Raw genomic sequence first — 19,687 nt, 5'->3', positions numbered from 1 at the left:
ATTCTTAACTGTACTTTAAATTCTATATAGTCTTTTTTATTATTATCAAAAGATATACTTCGGGTTCCAATCGTGTAAAAAACTACGAATTTTATCGACGTTTCCTGAACACTGCAGTTCACTTCCTTAGGACTGACCTGAAACTGCGGTAACAGTTTATGTAGTTTCTATGTATACTTTCTACGATTCCTGTGATTGGCCAGAGCGCCCACCGTGGTGACTGGTCGAACCTGATTGGCCAATGAAGTCTTTTTTTTTTAATCCGGTAGGGCGAAAAGCCAAATCGGATTGTTATTATATCCATTGTCCCTATTGATGTTATTAGGGTGCTTTACGGCCATGTGATGAGAGGGTCACGTGACCAAACCTGGTCTTCAATTTCTCGTTCCCAACTTAGGTCTAAACGAAATGAGGTATCGCTATGAAAGTTTGGGAAATGAAAAAGGAGGTAATAAAATCCATGTCTCTGCTTTATTCAGGTGGAAATTTTAAGAAAAAAATTTTGTTGAAGAAAATACCAGTGGAAGTTTTCTTTCCCAACTTACGTCCACACGGAATGAGATATCGTGTTAAAAATTTGGCTCGATATTTATAAGGCATGCAAGAATGTGTCTGTGGTCCTAAATAATTAGAGTAGTGAGAAAAGTTTTTTTTTTATTACTATTTTGGAGAAATACCGAACGTGCTGTCCTCAAACCCTGAAACAGTTTGCAAAGTTGTCAAAGGGCTAGTTATGAGGTTTACATTTATCAAAGTGGGGAAAAACAACAAAAATCGCTTACAAACATCATGCACAAATAATACAAAAACTAATGTTTGCACTCGAAATGCAAATAAACATATTTGATCTGACATATGTATCAGTCTGGTATCAGCTGTGTAAAAGCAGCATTAGCGCACCGAGTAGCCAATTTCGAATTTCTAGGGGTCTGTGGGTAAAAAAGATTGCATGATTGATTACCTTCAGAGAAAGGTAAAAGTCAAGCTTCTGCTGTAAAACCTAAATCTTAGGGCTGACTTGGTAAGCTGTTATACTCATCACATGGCCTTAAGATTTCGATTTCTTCTCTATGTTTTCTTGAAAAAATATTGTGCATTTCTGAAATGCCTGTTGTTTTGTCAAATAAAATGTTATGTCCTGTTTCGATATGATGTTCAGCTAGTGCTGATTCCTATTTGTTCTGTGACACCTTGGATGTAGGGTAGGGTGGTGGTCATTTTTCTCTCTTTTTCTTTTATAGGTTGTATTGTCTTGTTTTTAAACTGTATTTTCTTATTGCTTTATTAATGTTATTTATTTGTGTAATTGTTTTGTCTTTGGATTAGTTTAACGTTTTGTAATTCCTTTTGTAAGTTACCTTAATCTGTTATGGAGACAGCTCTGTATACAAGGAAGTTGATGACCGATTGTTTTTAAGATATTTGATATTGGGAGTAGGCATGTAGGTATCTGTATGTATGAGTGGTTTTTCTGTAAACTTCATGGCATAATGTGTTATCAGATCTTTTGTAAACTTACATGTCAAAGAAAGACCATTTTCCGTTTTGTTCAATTTGCATGGTGAACTGGAAATTAGGATGTAATAGATTGATGAAATCGAAAAACTTATTTACTTCATCTCGTCCATGTCGCCAGATGACAGAAGTGTCATAACGTCACGGAAACAAATTTCCGGTTTAAGGTTGGCTTGGTTGAACATCTTAGTTTCTAGATGCTCATAAAGATATTGGCTATTACAGGTGACAATGGGGATTTCATTGCTGCCCCTGAGGTTTGTTCGTAGAATCAGTTATTGAAAGAGAAGTCAATATTATGGAGACAGTGTTCTTCTAAAGGATACAAGCTCGGAATAGAAGTTTGTAAAAGATTTAATAATATCAATTGTATAAGAGATTAGTACTTTTGTGAAGAGAGATACTTTGTCAAAACTCACTTTGATTTCTTGGGGTTGACTATGAATCTGTTGTATCTTTTTGATTAAGTCAAATGAGTTTTGGACGTGAGTTATGAAGTTTCCTGTAAAAGGATCTCTTTATGTAGCGAGGAAGCGTACTAGGTTGTATGTTGGTGAGTTTATTGAGCTGACTATCGGTCTGATTGGAATGTCATCTTTGTGGATTTTTAAGAGCCCGTCAAGTCTTGGAGAGATGTAAAATAGTACATCATGTAATTAATAGATATTCATTTAAATATTGTTGGGCTGTCAAGTTGAGAATCTTTAAAAAGGGTGTTTGTTTTGTTGTCTATGGTTTTTATAGGGTCCTCTTTAAGTTTTTTGTATGTATCGTCAGTTAGAAGGTCCATAATTTTGTTGTTATAGTCTTCTTTATTCATTATTAGTGTTGTGTCACCTTTGTCTGTGGGTAATTTTATAATTTCACTATTCCCATTGAGTTTTCTAATTGCAGTTTTTTCTTGTTATCTTAAGTTTAATGAGGAAACTTGGGCTTGGCGTAAGATGTTGGTCGTCCTACATTGTATTTCATTCGCTTTTTCGAGTGGAAAGGCTAGATTTTTTATTCTAAATTGCTGATGATTTCTTTTTTTGGAATTTTGGAAGGAGCTACTGCAGAATTATGTCCTTTAGATAAGGCTGAAATAATTTCATTGTTAAAAGCATGGTCAAAGATGTTTTTACAGTATCCGTTAGTTGTGTTTGTCATACTGGAAGTAATTTGTCAAAATTTATTTTTTTGTTTTTAAGTGTACCATAACCTGACACCTTAGATTCAGGTCAGGCCTAAAAAACTGATCTGCAATTTTCATGAAACGTCGGCAAAATTCGTAGTTTTTTACACGATTGGAACCCGAAATGTCTCTTTTTATCAAAATGAATCATCGTGCAAGCATTGAATCTATAAGACTTTTTTTATTCTTTTGAATAGATTAGAATGCTTTTAAACTCTGGCAAATAAGACTGAATTTCGTGAATTTCTTGAATTCCAAGTCAAAGAATTCAAAAAGTTAAGGAACGCAAGGTGTTCAAAAAATCTAAAAATTCAAGGAATTCAGGGGACTCAAGAAATTGAACAGTCTAAAGGAATTCAAGGAAAACGAGTAATTCTTAGCCTTCACAGTATATTTCTCTTAGTTTTCCTGTTCTTAGTCTGTGCCTGTCCTTAATCTGTTCATAGTCCCTGTTCCCAGTTTTCCTGTTCCTGTTTCCCTTTTCCCTGTTTCTGCTTTTCTGGTTTCGCATTCTTCTTATTTTCTTATCCTGGCATCGCTTCACAATTCTAAATGGCGGATCCAATATGGCTGCCAAAAGTTACAGAAACATTCTGACTATCATAAAAGTTTGCAAAGTGAGGTTTTTGGGCCACTGATGACGATTCCGTAAATTAGAATTTGAACATTCAAAATGGTGAATTCAGTACGACTGTTAAAAGTAATTAAACCATTCTGATGACCATTTGGAATTCTGAAGATCTGATCATAATTTCGTCAATAGCAGCCTAAAACACCCCTTTGCATGAACTTTTATCAAACTCGAAATGTTTCATTAAATTTTGACAGCTATATTGGATCGACCATTTTCAATTTTAAAAAATTTTATCACGGATTTTGTACTGCGGCGTCAAATGCTCCCATGTACGAATTTTTATGAAAATCGGAATGTTTCAGTCATTTTTGTCAGGGCTATTCGATCTGCCTTCTTGAGTTTTTAAAACCTGATAGCGTATTTGTCATCAGCGGCCCCAAAATCCCCAATGTGCAAAATTTTATAAAACTTATAATTTCTCAGTAACTCTTGACAGCCATAATGGGTTCGTCACCAGGAATTTTGAAAATATGATTTTGGATTCATCATTAGCGGCCCCAAAAACATCCATTTGTGAATTTTTATGAAAATCGGAACGTTTTAGTAACTTGTGGAAGCCATAATGGACCCGTCATCTTGTACTTTGCAAATATAATTTCAGATTTGTAATTAGCGACCCCAAAACCCCCTATATAGTTGCATTTATAGCAGTTTGTTTCAAAATATTTCTCCAATACGGAAAATCAGGAATGACAAAAAAATTGGATTTCATTCGCCATATTGGAAATCGCCATCTTGAATTTGAGAAAACTAACCTATAGATTTTGAATTAGGGTCTATGGGCGCAAGAATTTCAATTTTTAAATATATGTTTTTACACATTCGAGATAAAAATGATCGCATAAAGGTTTGATGCAATCGTATTTTGGGTTAAATAAAGAATTATAATTTACTCAGTTTGAATTTAAATGCAATTCTGAAGACGTATTTAGAAATTTCACGAAATTCTACATTAGAATTAATTATCTTTAAATAAGTTAAAATTCGATTTGGTAGTAGAAGATGTCAGTGAAAAAAGTGTTGAAAGAAAGGACGTTTGATCCTTACAGGGTTAAAACAAAATGATCATACAATTAAATATTATTGTGTAAAAAATAGAGCGTAATAATAAACTTAGAGTGGGGTAGAGGTTCAAATAAGAATTCATTACTGTACCCAAATTGTGTATTTTGTTTTTGATGAATCAAATCGTGTATTCTCATAATCTGCACAAATCTATATCAACTATTTTCTGCATCTCTTTTTATTTATAATTCGCTTGGTGCTAATATATCACAAACAATATTACACAAACTATAGACAGATAAAGCAATTGTCCGGTAATGCAATTACCGTCCAAATATTTGTAGCAAGCATGTCTATCCTCTATGAGTATGGTCCATGTGATTTTAAAGTTATCTATTAAAAAAATGTCAAATATATGTCACTACAAAAACAGGCCTCTAAAATTATATCAGGATATTATATAATTGAAATATAATTTTAAGATTGTCTTATCTCAAAAAAACATTCTCGCTAGAGTCTTAATAAAGTTGTATTAATGTGTATTTATATGTTCGAAGACAATTAATTTCTTTACTTAAGACACAAAAACATTTCTTACTCTAAATTATAATGATTGTAGCCGACGTTAGGGTGAAAATGAATAAGAATAGAAGGGTGTTTTATACATGCCCCCTGTAATACAGGCTAAACAATTTTTTTATACAGCTAAGAGAATATTTTATATATAACACCAGACGATAATATTAATAAGAAGGTAAGGGCAACAATCCAATGACTAATGATATTATCTTCACTGAAGTCTCCAACATGAGCAGGTGGTAAAGGTGAAGTCCAGTCTGTATAGAAAATATCCCAACAATTAAATTGGTAAAACGAAAAACTATTGCATTGCATAGTCAATAAACTTAGTTTCTCCATAGTAATTGACATAATGTAACAAATAACAAATCTTTCCTTAAGAATAAGCTGTTCAAAATTCCTAATGTCTTTAGTAACAGTAAATCGGAAAAAATTTACTTCTTTACTAGAAAAGAACATTGACCAAAGACTTTATATTACTAAGACAAATAGAACAGAAAACTTCAACATTTTCTTCATTGAAAAAGAACATGTTCAAAAAACTTAATATCTTCAAGAAGAGTAGATCAAACAAATTTTACATGTTCTTTAAAAATTAAAATTTAAACGGAACTGAACATCTTCAAAACAGTTGAACAGAAAACTTGTAAATCTTTTTTCTTAAAAAATATGATGGATTAGCTGACAAAAAACTGTAAGATCTTCTTTACTGAAGAATACAATGACATTGTCAAGAAACCTAATATCTTTATCACGATTGACATTACTGCATTTGAAAAATTCGTAATTTTATTATCTTCTCTGAGTAACACGGAAATCCTCTTTCAAGTGAGATTTTTTTTATCGTAAAAGGAAACAAATATTACCTCCAACAGAATCCTCTAAGGATTTTTTTAACCATGCGTAAATTTCTGGTGAGTAGGTATCAAACCATTCCTGGTTACGTTTTGCAGTAGTTAGGGCCGAATTCAACGATGGTAATATTTGATTCAGTTCAGCTGAACTGTTTTTGATGAACTTCTCCAGCTAGAAATTTATTTTTTTTTTTAATTTGAGAACTATTTCTTTTTTAATAAATATTTACCTCTTCAATTTGTTCCGAAGTTGATATGGATGTAGCTAGATTTGAGAAAAGAGCTGAAACTGCGTTCCAATCGTGGAAGCTGAAATTTATCATTATTTTACTTTTACTGTTAGTATTTAAAAAACGGTTAGTATTGTTTTAATTCTGAATACTTACAAAGAATAAATTGAATTGTAATTTTTAATTAAAAATTGTAGAGATGTTTCTAAGCCAATTTTTCCAGAGTTATAAACAGCACTGAATACGAAACCTGTATCCTGTCTACGAATTTTATTCGAGTCCAGAGCAAGTTGAAGGTATCTACAATTAAATTAATTAATTAATTTTTTGTTTAATTTATTTATTTACATTTTGTCTACATATTTATGCATGTGATTATTTTCCTTACGAATTAAGTGTCGTCTTGTTTTTGGTACAACCTAAAGCTTTCAAAATTACAACTTGTTCTGATGCAAAGTTAGTACTGAGATATTCGTTATAAAGAAATTCCCAGTCTTCGTAATTACCATGCTTTAGAGCCGTACAATAAACTGCAGGTCTCGCATTTGGAGAAATTCTAAAACGATATTAAATTATTCAGAAGATTATCATTATTAATAATAATCTCCGTATAATCTTACCGATTATTTAGGCCACTGCGCCAGTTTGAAAAAAGATCTTTGGATTTTCTCAAACAATCCTCATACTCATAATAACATGCCCAACCCAGTATCAACTCTCTGTTCAACTCGTCTAATTGACTTTCTCCTTTAACATCTTTAAATCCAAGTTTTTCATAAATATTCTTAACAATATTTCGTAAATGCGGGGCAAAAAGGTCGTTAATTTTTTGGCCTTGGAAACGCGTCCGAAACTCTGAAAATTTATTTAAAAGAGCTATCCAAGGAATGTGGTTATCTTCATTAATTACATATGCAGTAGCATCCAAAGCAAGAGTGTAATTGACGTATCCAATTTGTGCCAAATTGAGAACATCGTTCATGATCTGAGCACGATTTGCTACATGCAGAATTTTTAGTTTATCACTCTTTAATAAATCAATTAAACGATACCATGATTCCACATCATAATTTACTCGGTAAAAACCAACTTGTTGCAGATTCAAAACAAACCATTCATTTTCTGTGTCAATATCAAGAACTATTGATCTGTTACCAAACCAAATAACTGGCGAAGTGTCTTCAAAGTTTGGTTTAGATTCTCTTGTATATGTTATTGGTATCCAGTAAAGCCGATTTGATGGTGACGTTTTATTTTTTGACAGCAAAAACTGCTCCTTAAATAAGTATAAACATTTTCAACTGATTAAATTTTACTTAACAGATTTTCTATTTCTTTCAAACTTACTTGAGTCAAAGTAATTTTACCACTAGTTACAGTAACATTGACTACTGGATGTCCTGGTTGACTTGTCCAAGTGTCCATTAACTCTTTTATTGTAAGATTCATGTTTTGAAAAAGATTATTTTTGTCTGTTTGATCCTCAATTGACTGCCAAAGATGTTCTGGTTTGGCTGTTTTAAACTGGCGAGATTTAAGATAATTCTGAATAGATTTTGTAAAGATCTGAGAGCCAAAACTGTGGTACATCATGCGACAGATACTGGCACCTGATTGAAGAGAATTTTTCAATTTATTCAAGAAATTTTCAATTTATTATTTTTTATTGAGTTCAATTGACCTTTCTTGTAGGCAATATCGTCAAAACTACTGCTAATCTCTGTTGGACTAGAGACGTTGTTGTTCATTGCATGACTCTCTCCTGAGGCATCTGCTGCCATTCCTTTATGCAACTCGTAAACAACAAATTGTTCTAGGAGGTTCCAACTTGGCTCCAACTATTATATTATGAAATATGGAATTCAATACAAAAAAAAATAAAATTATTGGTACGTCAGTCCATCGACCAATCAGTCTATCATTTCATTAATCCATCAACGCGTCAATCCATCAAGTCATAACTTTTATCCAGTCGTTCAGTGCAGTCAGTCAGTTCATTTGGTTAGTACATTTAGTTAATTAATAAATGAATAAATGAACACAAGCATAAATGAATAAGCAACTAAATAGATCAAACAATGCAATGATTATAGAAGAAATTAATGAATAAGTAAATAAATCAAAGAATCAATTAGCTATTCAATAAAATAAAACTGATGCAGCTTAAAATTACGTACTTCGTTAGTGCTAACATATGAAAAATATTGTGCAAAGCCTTCATTTAACCAAGTATAATCCCACCAGTCGCAAGTTACTAAATCACCAAACCACATGTGTACAAATTCATGAGCTATTGTTGTATTTATGTATTTTTTGTAGATGGCTGATGTAACGTTATCGTCATAAAGAAGACCATACTCTCTGAAAAATTATTATGATCATTAAATAATATTATTATTTTTGAACGTATATTATTAAAAGTACATTCTTATAAAAAACCTAGCACGTATTATGGATAGATTAATGAAGACCGTTTTTTACAATGAATTTATTTAAAGATAAGTTAATAGTGATTTTAAGACTGGACATAAGACAGTAAATCACATAATTGTTCACAATAATAATGAATATGGAAAACTTGTATTCTGATTTATGTTTAAAAACATAAACTCAGATCGTAAATAAAACATATTTAAGTGTTACCTAAAAGTGACAAGACCCCAGTTTTCCATAGCACCAGCCTTAAAATCAGGAATAGCGACTAAATCCATTTTTGGAAGGCTATAAGCGATCCCAGTGATATTTTCCAAAATTCTCAACAGCTTCGCAGCTGCCGTTAATGAATGTTGAGCATTTTCTATTGCATTCGGACGTGTCCAAATACTAATATTGTCATTTATAGAAAGAGATTCAAAGTCGGATATAACGAAAGCAACTAAATACGAGGACATAAGTGGACTTTCCTCAAATACATCCAATGTACGCTCGTCACTGAAAAATTTTTAGAGTTATCACATAAAACTCAGTTAAAGCGGGTGACATAACTCTACAAAGAAGTGTTTCGTAGCCTATTAAGTCGTTAATTCCCTCAACTCCATCCTTACTTTCCCCTGCTTTCCAAAACTTCCTCTCTGCTGACACAATTTCCTCACACCCCTCTTCTAACTCAAACTTTCGTTCTTTTTTTTACTCTCTTATTTCTCTTTTTCTAGCACGCTCTTACTTTTTCTAGCTCCCCTAACTCCTTTATTTATTCCTACGCTTCCTACCCTGAAGTTGCTCTCCTTCTTCTTCTCTTACTTTTACCGCCTCCGATTATTAACCTCTCTTACTTCTTGGACCTTTCTTTTTCCCTTCTCTTCCGAATTCCCTAACCAATCCGTACTGTCTCCCATCATCTAATTCCGTTGCTTTATTCTCACATCAATTCTCTATTTCTCCTTTTATCCCTTCCTTACTCTCCCTACACTATTCTGCTTATCTTCTACGTAATTTTCCTATCCCTCTTCATTTCGGCTACCCTCAAAAATTTCTTAACATCCCCTTCCCTGCTACACTCGCATCAATCCTACGTCCCAACCCTCTTACTTCGCTTCCTTCCGTCGCAGCCCTGACCTTACTTCTATCAAATCACGTTGCACCCCCTAACATCTCCTACTTTCCACTTCTCTCATGACGCTCCCTCTCGTGGTTTCTCCTCTCTACAATCTCCTCCATTGCCACATGTCCTCTAGTGTTCTTCCCTTCCTCCCACACTTCTACTGCTCCTCAATCTCCATTCCCACTCTACTCCTCACAAGCCCCCCTTTTTGCTACTTTCCATTTCTGGTATTACTTCTCCTCCATGCTTATCATTCTCGCCCCTCCATTTACTTCTCCTTTCAGGAAAAAATCAAGACGGACTGAGAAACCCTAAAAACAGGTAGAAACAAAACTTCAATTATTTTATCAAACGAAACCTACCTTAATTTATAAGAAGTTTTTAACGGCATGTTACTCAGTGAAAGATAATCATTCGGTCTTTCAATGCGAACAGAGAATTTTGCTTTGAATGAAGGCTCATCAAAGCAGGGAAATGCTTTTCTAGCATGAGTAGGCTGGAGTTGAGTCGCGAATAACCATCTATAAAAATAAAAATATTGTTTCACAAAATGTAATAAATAAATAAATAAAATTGTGCAGACTAGTTGAAACTCCTGTCCAATTTTATTGGAGAAAAGACCATTGATTAAAAGCAACCATAATAATCTTCCTCAAATGTTATTTTAAACGTGCCTTCATTAAAAAAATACTTATCTTCAAATTTTAATTTTTGATAAGTAATAATTATTAAATTTCAATTTGTTTTTTATTTAGTTTATTCTATCTATTATTGGTTGTCGGGTGAAACTTAGGATATAACTGGACTCACCATCTTAGGACGATGAAGGAAAACAGGGTATTTATAATGCTAGAGCGATGAATGATTTTTAAGAAAGACAATTGTGAAAAACAATGCATGCAAGGTTGCTAGATACATCATGTGTACTTAAAATCAAACAAAAAAGAGATGCGACATTAAAGTTACTGATAATGCGGAGTTAAAAGAAAGACTCGAACTGTCGTCAAGGGAAGAAAATAAATCACATCTTATTTAACGGGATAGTCTGATTAAGATTGGAAAAGCATATCAAGAGACATAAAGTTCTGTTTTCTAAATTTGTGTTTGTCAGAGTAAAGGTGGTAATTAGATGATTATTTATCATAGCATTGTACGCCCCATTTGACGGTAAAATGTTTCAAGTGAAATACGTTTTCTATGACACTTTAAATGATACAAGGAGATATGAAGGGAGGGGTTGAAGTTAAAACAAGAGTACGAGAATCAAACGCAAGATATAAAAATATTAATGACCACAATTTTTGATCAAATTACCGAGTATTGCCGCTTTTATCAGTATAGGAACTGCGATAAAATCCTACCATGAGATCATTCAAGACACCCGAGTATCTAAAACTAGCTTCGATTTTACTTCCAGCTCCTACAGTCGTTGTCAAATAAATTGAAAGTCTGTGAGTAGTTTTGTTCATCAAAAACGATGAATAGTTCAATTCACTTCCTGAACTATCAAAAACTTTGATCTTCTGAATTTCCAATTCATTGGTCTGTAAAATAATTCTTGATGTATTTTGAAGAGCTTGCATGCTTATATTAACAATTCCGTCAAACGTAAAATTTTTATTTTCAAAATAAGGTCTCAGATGTATATTGTATGAGATAGGTTCGATTATTTTTGGTAGCCTGTAATCTTTGGATGGATAAGTTGTTTCTAGCCACTCCCAAATCTTTGGTGTGTATTTGTCATACCAAATAAGTTCGTATTGTGCGTTAGCTAGGTATGATTTTAACGAAATTTTCAAGGGTGAAGAATCTTTTTCGGTTGTAAATATGTCCTCCATCTAAAATATTCATATTAAAAAAAAAAATTAAATAAAATAGAAATAAATGATAAATAATAACAATTAAATTTATTTTGAGAGCTTCTGTTATACCTTTTGTAAAAGTTCTTTATTCGATAATCTTCGGGAGAGGCCATTCAAAATAGTCTTGAGTGGTTTTTCTTCAATGTAGCTACAGATAAGTGATTTTATTAAATTTCTTCTTTTGATAATTTTTTTTGTTATCTAAAAATGCTAAAAGAGCTATACTCACTACTTTTTCATACTGCTATAATTTTTTTTAATGAATTCTAAAACTGTTTCCAGTCCCCTTAAACTTGCTCGATAAACATAAGTAAAAACTTTTTGACTTTCTTGAAACCTGATTTCTGAACCTGGAGTAATAGCTTCAGTAAGTAACCTGAAGAGACAAAAGGAATAAAATTATTTCAAAATCTACTAAAATTTATTTTCCAAAAGGAAGCTTGAATTGAAATGTATTAAAAAAAATTATGTGTTTTTTATTTACTTATTAAGAAGTTCAGTATTTTCGGAACAACTCAAAGCTTTTAATATTAAATTCTTGTCGGAGGCAAAATTCGTTTTTGAATATTGTTCAGATAGGAAGATCCATTCATCATCTGATCCGTGTTTTATAACTGTGCAGTAAATGGTATTACGTTGATTACCTGGAACTCTGGAAAATTTAATTATACATTTACGTATTTTTGTATTTATTAATTTTCAATAACACAAATTATTTACATTCTTGAAGCGTTTCTTCTCCATTCAGCGAATAATTTTTGTGAGTGAGAAACACATTCTGGAAGTTTGAATTTGCAGGCCCAATCAACAACTAATATTCGGAGAAGTTTATCATAATGATCTTCACCATTGATTTCTGTTAAACCAAGTTTTTCAAAAATGGGTCGTAAAATTGTGAGAATGTGAGTCTGCAATGATTACTTGCATTAAATTTAAACATCAAAAAATTATTTTTTTATTAATCACTTTTCTTTACAATACCGTTGGAAATTATCTACAAGGCTAGCGCGAGCGGCAATGAAAATCATTCAGCACAAGTTTAAGCCAAGGTACAATGTCCTTTAAATCCTTGATTAAAACAAAAACTTTTCGATTGATATTTGCCTTTCAAAATTTAATAAATGCCCTTGTAAAGAGTTATTAAACTGGGAATGTTAGAAGCTTTCTGAACGTCTTTAGAAAAATATTTATCTTTTTTTTCGATCCAGTTATCGTGTTTCGAAGTCGTAAGTGAATTTTAGTTTTCCCAGGGTTAAACATGTAGATAATTTTTTATGGTCTTGCATTATTATTTATTTATTAATAATAAATAACTTTTTGAATTATTAATTACACAACAAAATAAATTCCTACCCTGTAAATATCATAAATATCACGACCTTCGAATCTTTTATTCAAATATGATAATCCATTAAAAGCAGCTTTCCAGGGCAAATAATTAGTTTCCTTTTCTAAATATTGTGTGGCGGATAAGACTTTATCATAAGTGACGTATCCGGTTCTTCCCAGATTAAAAAGATCATCGATTAATGCAGCTCGATTAAGTTCATGAATCGCGTCAAATTCTTGACTCTTAAGAGCACCAATTATACGCAACCAATTATCTGAATCGTAGTTTACACGATAATATCCTAAATGAGAAAATAATACGATAAGACATAATATTTTCGTTATTTGGTTAATAATTGTTAACAAATAATATAATTAAGGGCCTGAAATATTGAATACTTTAAAAAATAAAATTGTTTCTATCTATGCAGTGCAAAGTTTGTTTTATTTTCTAAAAAAAGTTTTCAGTTTTCTGAAGCTAATATTGTAGAAGTATTAAAATTTAGTTGATAATTTTTCGTCGAACGATCTTGTACTATATTTCTGATAATTTATATTTGTTTTAACTGTTTTGTTAATAATCTAACAATTTTGTTTAGAACTGTTTTTAAAGTGTGAAAAGTCACATTTTTTATTGGAAATTTAACTTTTTTGTAAAGAGTGCGTCGTTTTGGTTTGAAAATTTAACAATTTGGTTAAATTTTTTCTTATTGTAAATGAGAAGAAAAACTTACGTGGTTTAAAATGTAACTCTCTTATTGAAAATTAATCTTCTTTGTGAAGATAAAGAGTAAAGAGTAAAGTAAAAAGTTCAAGCCTTTGATTGAAGATTCAAATACTTTGTTAAAAACTCATAAAGGGGTTAAAAAATTGCACTATTTTTTCAAAAATTTAACAATTTAAAGAACTTTTTTTTCTTTCTTGACTGAATCTGTTTTGACAGAAATATGATTTTTTTAAATTGAAGATCCTCCCGTTTGGCTAAATATTTTTTTGCTAAGTGTTTGACCAATTTGTCGAAAATTCGTCTTCCTTGTGTAGAATTGATCTTTTTGGCTGAAAATTAATCTGTTTTGCTTGAGGAAACAACTATTTTTCTGAAATTTAACTTTTTGTGTAGACTAATAAATTATTTGGATAGAAAAATACACTATTTTGTTAAATATTTACTTTTTAAAGTATAATTTAATTCAACGATTTTTGTACAATGTCACTATTTGGTGCAAAACGGAACTTTTTGTTGAAAATCTAACCTTTATGTCAAATATTTATCTTCTTGGTGAAAAAATAATCTCTCTTGATATAAATTTTATCTTTTTGGTTAAAAATGCAGCTTCTGTTTTCGAAATTTAAAAGATTTAAGGGCTTATTGTAATTTGAATGTGTATACAAACCTGCTTGTTGAATATTGAATATTATCCAATCTTTGGGGTCCTTTTTTATGGAAATTTCAGTAGAAGCTTCATCAAGCCAATGTTTGTGTAGGGTATTGTTGAAGTCTTTGTCATTCTGAGTAGTCCAAGTAATTGGCACCCACCAAGTTTGATTTATGGGGTAACCTTCATCATTCCTTATTAAAAATTGTTCTTGTGTCAATAAGTATTTGTCGCCTGAAACTTTGACTGAAACAACTGGAAAACCTGGTTTCAGTGTCCACGAGTCCAGAAATGTTTTTACTTTTACTCCCAGTAACAATTTTTCAGCATCTATTTGATCCTGAAAAGCTGTATAAAGATCTTCCGGAGTTGCAACACCGTACTGGCTAAAAAAATATAAATTTGTTATAAATCTAACTTTTTAATATAATTTTGTATTTTAGGCTGATGTTGGTTGATGTTGTCCAGGTTAAAATTTAATTAAAATATGTTGGATATTGTGTATATAATGTTCGAACAAAAATTTCTCTATTTCGAACCATCTGAAAAAACACATCTGTATAGCTGGTTTGTTCCATTGTTGTATATTTTTCCAAACATGCTGTATGATTAGCTGATGTCAATTGATGTCGACAAGGTAAAAATTTGATTATAAGATTTTATACCACCATACCACAAAACTTAACTTCTTGTTATTCAATTCTTATCTGGTCAATATCAATTAGCATCGGCTTATCATATAGCACAGTTCGAAGACGATAGAACAATAAAACAAACCAACAATACAGATCGATTCATTCAAAGGATTGGAAATAGAGAAATTTTTATTGCACCAGTATAAAAATAAAATCCATCTTTTAATTTAATTGTTGCCTTTTGAACATCAATTAACATCAGTTATATCATACAGCACGGTTGGAAGAAGATACAACACTAGAATAAAATAACTGTATAGACGAGCTCATATTAATTATTGGAAATTTATAAATTATCATTGGGCCATTATACCAAACAAATCCAATATCTTCTAATTATTAATATTTTAATGATAATTATAATTGATAATGATGTCATGAAATTTTACCGAGCATCCAGATAATTATGCAGACTCTGGAAAAAGACCTTCGATCCTAAAAATGTTTCTGTCATGCGTAAGATACTGGCGGCCTTAGCATAGGAAATTGCATTAAATCTGCCGCTGATTTGTGAAGGACTGTAAACGTCATGGGTTATTGCATGGCTACTTGACACACCATCAGTGCCAAAAGATGTCTGCAGATGATCGACAACGAACTGAGCTGGAAGCTTCCATGATTTATGTACCTGATGTCAAAAGGAATATTACAAAAATGGAACTTTGTGAAGAATCTATCAAAAACTAATAGTTCAGCCAAACTGTCATTCCTGCTTTTTTGGCTTGTAAACTAAAAATTGTATATGTGCATGTATTTACATAATCACAACCAGCATATTGTAAGTATCTCGCAAACCCTTCATTCAGCCACAAATATTTCCACCACTGCGGACTAACAAAATCTCCAAACCACTGATGTGTTATTTCATGAGCAATTACAAGACAAGTAGCTTGTTTTTCATTTATAGATGATTGTTCTGGATCATAGAGCATCCGTTTTTCTCTGTAGGTTATGAGGCCCCAATTTTCCATTGCGCCAGCTGAAAAATCTGGTACAGCAACCATATCCATTTTTGGCAATTGATACTTGTGATTTAGTGTAGCCTCAAGAAATTTTATTACGGGGGTCATGATAGAGAGAGAGTAATTTGCTTGTGAAATAGCATTTGGTCTGGCCCAGACCTTATGTTCTTTGTTGGATAGATTTGCAAATTCGGATACTATCAGAGCTACTAGGTAAGTAGACATTGGAGGAGTTGGTGCAAACGTATCTTTACGGAGATCATCTCTGTAATAATGAATAATATTAATAATATAAATATGTAGATATTCAGAATGAAGATTTTTTTTAATCTATTCTTTTTTCCGAAACATAACAAGAACAGATATAAATCAGCTTTCCTATTTTGGTAAAAAATCTGCTCATTTTCCCTTTTTTGAATCATGGTGAACTTTTTAAACTAGATTAAACTTACATGGCATTGACCGTCGATTTAATAGGCATATTGCTCAAAGCATGATAAGATTTCGGTCTTGTCACGCTGATCACAAAAATAGCTTTCATTGCGGGTTCATCAAAACATGGGAACATTCTTCTTGCACCAACTGGTTCTAAATGAGTGGTTGCTAACCATCTAACATTTAAATATGACATATTAAAATCATGGATTTTCTTAATAAGGAAAAAACTAAATATTCAATATTTATTTATTATTAGAAAGATTTATATGTAATACATGCCTGGTTTTCCCCTTGTCATCTTTATATGAACTGCGATAGAATCCCCGCATTTCATTGTTCAAAGTTCCAGTATAGTCTATCCTTACTTTTAAGAGTGTGCCTTCCAAAAGGTCATCGTCAAGAGTGATTGTCAAAAATTGATACATTTTTGTATATTTGGTGCTTTTTAGCCCCACTAATTTTCCATTTACGGAGATATTTATGTTGCGATAGTCAATTTCAATATCGAACACATGCAAAACAATTTTATCTGTCACATCTTTGACACTCGTCTCTATCTCAACAGTTCCATCAAAAGTAAAATTATTTTCTTGAAGGTAAGGAGTTACGTGAATATAATATTTTGTCGGAACAATCTCATCAGGCAAGAAATAATCAGTTGTATTACTATTGTCATCCTTTTTGTTAAATTTATTTATCCAGTCAACAATTGAATGATAGTGTTTCTTGTACCACTCTAGTTCATATTTAGCTGATTCTAATTGCAACTCCAAGGAAGCAAGAATTGATTCAAATTCTTTTTTGTGAGAATTAATCAGTTTCTCAAACTTCTCAATTAGTTCGTTTGTCGAGAACTGTTTGGAGGCAATTGATAAAATTGTAGATATGCTGTCGACACTTCCATCATTACTAAAAATGTAAATCAAGTTATAGAATAAGATAGATCAAATCTACATGCACATACGCATTTAATTGCTAGTCACTAGTGACTAACGCAGAGTGATTAGTGATCAGTGATCATTGTGACCACTGAACAGTGAACAATTACTAATGACGAAGAAAAACCTACTAATAACTAATGATTTACGAGTAACGACCAACGATCAATGGTAAATGTCAAATAAAAATCAGAATAAGATAAGTTTAGATTCACAATGACCAGTAAACAGTGATTGAGGACACCAGACCAATTTTTAATGAATAAGGTGTTATGACCAACAAGCAATGAAAATAGAGCAAAGGAAAGAAAAAGTATTTCACCTCCTCACCCAAAAACAATGGTCAGTAACTAGTGAACAGTGAACAAAGGTTAGGAAAAACAAACTCATGACTAATGATCAAACACTAATGACCCAAAAACAATATTCATTTAGATTCACAGTGTCGACTGACCAGTAACCAGTGAACAGTGGTTAAGAACAACAAATGATAGATTAATGTATAAGGATAAATGATTAATAATTAAGCAGTAATGACTAATGATCAATATAAATCCAAAACGAAAGTAGATCAAAATTCAAAGACATGATCTGTAACCAAAGAACAGTGATTAATAACAACAGACTAATGATTCATGAATAAGGTGTTATGACTAACGATCAATGAAAATATGACAAATAAAAATATTACACCTCCGCAACCACAAACAATTGTCAGGAACTAGTGAACAGGGACCAAGAATTAGGAGCGACAAAATTGTGACTATTGATTGAAGACTAATGACCAATCATCATTGACAGATGTCAAATGAAAACTAGAAAAAGAAAAATCTAGATTGACATACAATGACCACTGACCATTAACTACTGACCAGTCCTTAAGGACAACAGATTCATGATCAAGCATCCTTATCAAAACAAAAAGAATAAAATAAAAATAACATTTTTATCGCCCAGGAACGGCAGCTCAGCCAAAATGCTTTCTCCCTAACACCTGAGAACTGCAATTAAAATTTTTTTCTTTTAATTTCCAAATTTTTTTTATTTTCAGGAATTCTTCACAATAAACAGTGACTAATAGTTCAGGAAAAGAGACCAACGACTAATGATTTAGGAGTAATGATCAATGGTCAATGGCAAATGTAAAATGAAAATCAAACAAAGATACATCCAGATCCACATAAAATGACCAGTTACCAGTGACCAGTGATTAAGGACAACAGAACAATGAATAATTTTGATTAAGGATGAATGAGCAATGATCAATGACAAATAAATAATGAAAATGAGAAGATGTAATATCCGCACACAACAGTAAACAGTGACTAATAGTTAAGAAAAAGAGACTAATGACAAATTATTTAGTAGTAATGACCAATGATCAATAATGAATGTCAAATTAAAATCAAACAAAGATACATCCAGATTCACGTAAAATGACCAGTTATAAGTTACCAGTGATCAAGGACAGTAGACTAATCATTAATGATTGAGGCTACATGATCAATGATCAATGACATATGAAAAAAGGAGAAGATGTCATATCCTCATACAACAGTAAACAGTAACTAATAGTTAAGGAAAAGAGACTAATGACAAATGATTTAGCAGTAATAACTAATGATTAATTACGAATCTTAAATGAAAATCAAACAAAGATACATCCAGATCTACACAGAATGACCAGTTACCAGTTATCAGTGACCAGTGACCAGTGATTAGGGACAACAGATAAGTAATTAATGACTAAGGTGTATTGACTGACAATCAAAGGAAAATGAAAATAAATTATTACACCTTCACACCCACAAACAATAAGAAATAAGCAGTGAACAGTGAACAATGATTAGGAACAACAAACTAATTACTAATGAATGACTAATGACGAATGAAAATTAAAATATGAGATATCCATATTCACATACACAGTAAGTAGTGATTAATAAACAGTGATTGATAACTAAGATCAATGACCAATTACCAATAACAAATTACAAGTACAAATAACAAATTTAAAATAAAAAAATGATATATCTACATCCACATCTGCATCAACAACTAAAGTAATGCTTTTCTTTCAATAATGTGATATACTTACTAAGATATAACTTCTTTATAATGCTTGTCAATAAAATCTATTATAAATTCTGCCCCAACCAAAGAACATGAAGAAACTGCATCAAATATAGTGACGCTATGTTGTTTACGAATTCTGTGGTCTTTATAATTTGAAACAGCCCAGAGTAGATATCTGAATAAACCATAAATATTTGCGAGTTACATTCTTTATTCAGAAAGCCTCAGACTCAAAAATTATATCTACCTTTCTAAAATAGTAGAATTTTGACTACACCCAAGTGCTCTAAGTATTTCAATTTTTTCAGACGGAACATTTAATTTTATATATCGGTTCCATAACGCATCCCAATCAGCTTCAGTAGCATTTTTCATAGCTGTAGAATATACAGTCAACTTTCGATTTTTCGGAATTCTGAAACCATTAGTTTTTTTAATAAAATATTTTTATTGAAAGGAGTCTAAAGATTTGCGAAAAA

At 31.7% G+C, this 19,687-nt stretch overlaps 1 protein-coding gene across 1 annotated transcript in view; it reads right to left on the bottom strand.

Moving 5' to 3' along the window:
- Nucleotides 1-4,498: 4,498 nt before the first annotated feature.
- LOC117170541 (putative aminopeptidase-2) overlaps nucleotides 4,499-19,687 on the bottom strand; it is a 31,672-nt gene continuing 16,483 nt past the window's right edge. Inside the window, exons 8-31 of the mRNA XM_033357348.1 lie at nucleotides 19,456-19,623; nucleotides 19,231-19,383; nucleotides 16,474-17,103; nucleotides 16,209-16,367; nucleotides 15,553-16,021; nucleotides 15,184-15,422; nucleotides 14,118-14,485; nucleotides 12,748-13,025; nucleotides 12,115-12,302; nucleotides 11,879-12,046; nucleotides 11,624-11,770; nucleotides 11,464-11,542; nucleotides 10,847-11,370; nucleotides 9,895-10,053; nucleotides 8,635-8,922; nucleotides 8,169-8,352; nucleotides 7,673-7,829; nucleotides 7,339-7,601; nucleotides 6,612-7,267; nucleotides 6,380-6,547; nucleotides 6,148-6,291; nucleotides 5,992-6,070; nucleotides 5,774-5,933; nucleotides 4,499-5,164 (exon numbers count right to left, since the gene is read on the bottom strand). Coding sequence (XP_033213239.1) covers nucleotides 5,034-5,164; nucleotides 5,774-5,933; nucleotides 5,992-6,070; nucleotides 6,148-6,291; nucleotides 6,380-6,547; nucleotides 6,612-7,267; nucleotides 7,339-7,601; nucleotides 7,673-7,829; nucleotides 8,169-8,352; nucleotides 8,635-8,922; nucleotides 9,895-10,053; nucleotides 10,847-11,370; nucleotides 11,464-11,542; nucleotides 11,624-11,770; nucleotides 11,879-12,046; nucleotides 12,115-12,302; nucleotides 12,748-13,025; nucleotides 14,118-14,485; nucleotides 15,184-15,422; nucleotides 15,553-16,021; nucleotides 16,209-16,367; nucleotides 16,474-17,103; nucleotides 19,231-19,383; nucleotides 19,456-19,623 — 5,959 coding nt within the window. The 3' untranslated portion in view covers nucleotides 4,499-5,033. The remainder of the gene's footprint in view (nucleotides 5,165-5,773; nucleotides 5,934-5,991; nucleotides 6,071-6,147; nucleotides 6,292-6,379; nucleotides 6,548-6,611; nucleotides 7,268-7,338; nucleotides 7,602-7,672; nucleotides 7,830-8,168; nucleotides 8,353-8,634; nucleotides 8,923-9,894; nucleotides 10,054-10,846; nucleotides 11,371-11,463; nucleotides 11,543-11,623; nucleotides 11,771-11,878; nucleotides 12,047-12,114; nucleotides 12,303-12,747; nucleotides 13,026-14,117; nucleotides 14,486-15,183; nucleotides 15,423-15,552; nucleotides 16,022-16,208; nucleotides 16,368-16,473; nucleotides 17,104-19,230; nucleotides 19,384-19,455; nucleotides 19,624-19,687) is intronic.

The sequence above is a fragment of the Belonocnema kinseyi genome, chromosome 4, assembly GCF_010883055.1.
Source record: "Belonocnema kinseyi isolate 2016_QV_RU_SX_M_011 chromosome 4, B_treatae_v1, whole genome shotgun sequence".
Taxonomy (NCBI): domain Eukaryota; kingdom Metazoa; phylum Arthropoda; class Insecta; order Hymenoptera; family Cynipidae; genus Belonocnema; species Belonocnema kinseyi.
This window is presented reverse-complemented; position numbering and strand designations above follow the sequence as displayed.